At 31.2% G+C, this 5,695-nt stretch overlaps 1 protein-coding gene across 1 annotated transcript; it reads left to right on the forward strand.

Moving 5' to 3' along the window:
• Positions 1-583: 583 nt before the first annotated feature.
• Positions 584-1,162, forward strand: LOC109340514 (probable purine permease 9). The gene has a single exon (XM_019578226.1). The coding sequence runs from the start codon at positions 584-586 to the stop codon at positions 1,160-1,162; it is 579 nt and encodes a 192-aa protein (XP_019433771.1).
• The last annotated feature ends 4,533 nt before the right edge of the window (positions 1,163-5,695 follow it).

The raw sequence follows: 5,695 nt of genomic DNA on the forward strand, positions 1-5,695 counted from the left end.
CTATTTAAATTTCAAAATTGATCTTTTGGCATGTTTTTGAAGTAGCTAATGAAGTCAGAGAATACTCAATGGAGGACAATTTTGTCGACAATGAGATATATCAAACAAGGACCAATTACCAAAAAAAGAAATTTCCGTTGGTTCTTGGTAGCTATATATGTTGTATTTGCAGTGTTCGGCCAATCAGCTACAACACTCCTTGGAAAGTTGTACTATGACAAAGGTGGAAATAGCAAATGGATGGGAGCATTTGTCTGAATTATAGGTTTCCTTATTCTGCTCCCTTGTTATTATATCTCATCACTCAAAAGTACAACTAGAAATAACTTCAATTCAAAGCAAGCATTAACATCTACTTCTATCGTAGCACTTATGCATGTCACCTTGGATCTCCTCGCGACGTTAGAATGTTATTTCTTTTTGCTCGGGCTATGGAATCTCCATGTTTCTAGTTATGCAATCATTAGCTCTTTGCAATTAGATTTCAATGCTTTCTTCTCATTCTTCCTCAATTCAATGAAGTTCGCACCTTACATAATAAACTCTCGAGTTCTTCTAACTATCTCCTCCACTGTAGCTCCTTATGTTTCAAACTGAAACTGAAAGTGAACATTCAATCAAAGGCTCTAAGAAAAACCAGATGATCAGATTCATATGCACAATTGTTGCATCAGTGGCAGAAGTATTATTGTCTTTGCTTACACAACTCACATTCGAGAAGGTTCTAAAACGAGAAATTTTCAATGTCATAATGGATGTGATAATATATCAAGCCATTGTAGCTATATGTGTTGCTTTTGTAGAACCTTTTGCAAGTGGCAAGTGGAAAGGACTACGTAATGAAATGGATGAATCTGAGATGGCGAAAATATCTTATGTGTTGAATCTGGTTCTCATTGCAATAACTTGGCAGCTCTATTTCATTTGTAGCATTTGGCTGATTTTTGAGGTGTCGTCGCTCTTTGTTGATGTTCTCAGTGTCTTGGCTGAACCTATTGTTCAAAATTTGGCAGTGATATTCTTTCATGAAACAATGAATGGGATTAAGGCAATCTCTATGGTGTTAGCTCTTTGGGGCTTTATATCATACATTTATCATCACTATGGGAATAAAACCAACTCTGATGCAGAAAACATAGATATTAATCAAGTGAATGAGTAGTTTTGACCAATTATTGAAGATTGTATCATGTCAAATGATGTTTCATGCGTTACATTCTAGATATAAGTAAAATGAGTTATACATGAACCATATTCTATCAAATAAATTTACTTTTGATAGATCCTTAGACTAACTATTAGTGACAACTATAATTAGATAAGGATTGGGCGGTACTTGTATTTTGATAATATCTATCTGTAGGAAAATTAATTGAGTTGTGTGTTTTCATTACCATTTATAGCGCACTTCATTGTTTGATGTATGTGTGTGAAAAACTATAATGAAAATAAAAAATCGAAAAAAAGAAAATGTAATTCATAATATTTTTCACTCATTAAGAAACAACTTTTATGTTGTGCCCAGACACTATTTGATTTCTAAATTACAAACCAACCAAAAACAATGCCAAACTTGCATTCCATCTTCTTCAAATACTTACAATAAAAAAAAGCTCATTACAAAGATATATCAACAAAAAAAAGAAGCCCTTCACATGGTTTTGGCTGAAATTTATTTCAAACATGTGGTGTTTTAATGTCATCTAACATAACTCTCCTTAATTTGTGTTCCAAATGTTGATTGTAGAAATATATAACCATCACACATATACCCAAATATGCAATTTTAAGCATCTCGGTAATTTGGAATAACTTGATAGCTCTATTGCATTGGTAGTGTAGAGTTGACTTTTGAGGTTTCTTTACTCTATCTCTAAAACTATTGTTCCACAATTGTTGCACGTTTGTTACACAATTTTTGCACATTTGTTCCACAACTATTGCACATATGTCGCACAATTGTTGCCCTTTTGTCACACAACTATTGCACATATGTCACACAATTGTTGTACATTTGTCACACAACTATTGCACTTTTGTCGCATAAGTGTTGCACTTTTGGTGCACACTGATGCACATTTGTCGCACAATTATTGCATATTTGTTGCACAACCATTGCATCATCAGGGGAAGGATTATTGCTTTTGCTTATGCAGCTCGCATTCGATAAGGCTCTAAAACGAGAAACTTTCAATTTCGTAATAGAAGTGAGGATATATCAATAAATTATAACTATATGTGTTAATTTATTACGTCTTTTCGCGAGTGGCAAGTGGAATGGAATGAAAAATTAAGTAGATAAATTTCATTGAAATAAATTGGTAGGTCTATTCCATTGGTAGTGTCAGTTTGATTTTCGAGGTGTCTTCACTCTTTGTTGATGCTCTCAATGTCTTGGTTGAGCCTATTGTTCCTATTTTGATAGTGATATTCTTTCATGAAACAGTGAATTTGATTAAGGCAATCTCTATAGAGCTAGTTGTTTGGAGCTTTATATCATATATTTATCATCACTATATGGACAAACCAACTCCAATGCAGAAAACAAATATAATAATCAAGTGATTTAAGTAGTACTGGAAAATTGTAGAAGATGTATGTATCTTGTAAAATGGTGTGTTTGTGTGTTACATTTTGGTTGTAGTTACAATGTTATAGACCAACCAACTTTTATCAAATACATTTTCTTTTGAAATATCCATAGACTAACTATTTAATATCCACTATAATTTGATAAGGATTAGGAGGTGAAATTGCAAAATGTCAAGGATAGTACTAGTAAGGCTTTGTCTATGTTTTGATGAAGACAAAGTTTTATTAAAACTTGAAGATGGCTCAACAATCAACATGTCTAGTGCTCATTTGCTCATATCTAAACTATGATATAAATAGAGTCATTATTCTAAATAGTCTGGGATGTGTGCCGTAGTAAGTGAGTGTAGGTGAGGTGAACCTAGGTACAAGTCTCTCAAGCCATCATAATTGTCATATCATATCCATAAGATATATCATCTAGTTAAGTATATGTTCATGCATTAATCAGACATGTTATATGTGCATATTAGGCATAATATAATTGCTAGAACATGTATAGAAGTTGTGCATACCATATGAGAAGTTTACCTTTTGAACCATGTATTTTAATATGCTAGTTAATCGATTAACGTGGTAACTTAATCGGTTAACTCAACTGTTTTTTCTGTTAAATCATTGTTTCTTCTGTTACAACTGTTTTCTGTTTCAATTATGTTGTGTTGGTTAATCGATTAACAATAAAAACCAGCTCAATAGATAATTATTATGACAAAAACGAAACTCTTCACATGGTTTTGGTTAATATTTATTTCAAGCATGTCAAGTTTTTATGTCATATAATATAACTCTGATCAAATTTGTGTTCCTAATGTTGGTTGTAGAAATATATAACCATCACATATATCCTCAAATTTGCAATTTTAAGCATCTTAATTTTTTATCATACATATAATTTTTATATATTATTTTTCTTATTATTTTTTCTATCATATAATTTTTGCCATATTTTTATAGCAGATCATGATCGGGTCAATCAAGGTAGGACCGCTCCTACTCACCCCTAACATTATGCACTGATTTTCACTATAACACATTTTTAAAAAAAATATTAATTCCTTCCCGTCTCGCAACAAAACAAGGAAATATGAATTCCTTAATTACACAAACAAGAAATTAATTCGAAATTGATGAGCGTGGCATATTTAGTCAACTCACCAGTTGGACATGCATTATAAATATTGAACTCTCATTTACATTTTGACATGCATTTAAATATCTGAACTCACTCATTCATATTTTGCAAATCTCACTCTTTTTTATCAGGGCAAGAACCTCAAGAAGTTCAACTATGTTTGATAAGTAAGTTTGTTACATTCATTTTTAATATTTACTAACATATTCACGCATCACTTTTTGCTATGATATTATAAATAACTAAGAGCAAAAGGTTAATGTCTAGTAAGTTATGTTTATTATTTATTTTTTTGTTACATATGCACTTCAACCATTCATGTTTTCAAGTTTAAAAACATAAAAATTATAAAATAATAAAATTTTAAATTAAAATATATATATCTAGTTATACTTCATACATAATATATACTAGCATGTCACACATTTTATTTTAATAAATGGTTTAAATAAAAATAATTATCATCTTCTTTATTAATTTATTAACATTAATTTTACTAATATATATATATATATATATATATTTAATTTTGTTAGGTATCAGTGGTCTAGGAACACCTAGAAGGGGGTTGAATAGGTGTGGCGGTTAAAAATTACCGCTTTTTAACAACAACCTAACAATTGGAAAAACTGTCCAGTTAATCGATTAACGGAAGGGTTTAATCGATTAACACAGTTACAGAACAGATTGATTGAACAAGCAAATTGCACGACAGATAGGATACACTTTAAACATATATATTTCAGATATTATTGCATACAAATGTTAACCATATAGCATTAAACAGATATTCAAATTCTCAAGTATATAATCAGTGTATCAATGCAAGAAACAGAAAACAAGATAAAGAAAGAAAGAACAGTGCACAAGGATTTTTATCCTGGTTCGTTTGCGGTCCACTGCAAACTACATACAGGCCTCCCCTTCTGGATCAGGGAGATTTTCTTTCCTCACAATATTGAATTAAGATACAATTACCAATTCAATTTACAAGCACAAGGGATGCTCCCTTCTTGAAATCTAGGATCTCTAAAACCTGGTTTGACTTCTACCCTTTCGCCTCTAGAGAAAACCTTTCTCGCGAACAAGCCCCATCCAAGAATCTTATCCTCAAATCAAGACCTCCCTGCCTTGGTGAAGAACTTCAATCTCTGTGGTGATTTCACACCAAGAGACAAATCCAGACTACACAATACACGTTAAAATCAAGGTATTTTAAGCACATAAAGCCTAAGATATTACAATGTAAAGACTAACGATTAACCCTTATCCTAATCAAGTAAGCTATCAATATGAAAGTGAGTTAATCAGAATACATTATACAACAAGTTTCTTTCAATCAGAATCTAATGCATGATCATGTGAGCAGTATCAAATGAATATCAAATTATGCATAACATAAAGTATGTTACAGAAAAACAGCATAATTTCTCTTCTTACACATGCAACTCTCAAGCAAAATAACAGTGAAAATACGAATGCAAAATGCTCTTTAATACATCCCTAAAAAAATAGAATGAATGCTGATGAGCTCTGAGTAAAGCCTCATATTTATAGCATATTGAATAAGTAGTTTAAGATGTTGCAAAAACAGTCAAACAGTTAAGCAGTTACAACAGCTAAAACAGATTTCAGTTATAACATAAAACAGACACGTTAATCGATTAAGACTACCATTTAATCGATTAATGGACTTATAGAATGACATCCAAATCAGTTAAAACAGAAAACACATATTCAACAGAAAATCAGTTATGTTAATCGATTAAGCTTATTGGTTAATCGATTAACTAGAGCATTTATGCATATGTTTCACAAGGCAAACTTCTCATATGTTATGTGCAATATGTATACATGTTTTACCATTTATATTATGCCTAAGATGCACAAATAACATGTATGATATATGCATGAACATATGATTAACTAGATGATGTATCTCATGAATATGATAGTTCAATTATGATG

This window comes from Lupinus angustifolius, unplaced genomic scaffold (assembly GCF_001865875.1).
Source record: "Lupinus angustifolius cultivar Tanjil unplaced genomic scaffold, LupAngTanjil_v1.0 Scaffold_184_2, whole genome shotgun sequence".
Taxonomy (NCBI): Eukaryota; Viridiplantae; Streptophyta; class Magnoliopsida; order Fabales; family Fabaceae; genus Lupinus; species Lupinus angustifolius.

What these genes read in the sequence shown, in the direction of transcription:
- LOC109340514 (XM_019578226.1), top strand. Translation starts at nt 584, where the DNA reads ATGTTTCAAACTGAAACTGAAAGTGAACATTCAATCAAAGGCTCTAAG.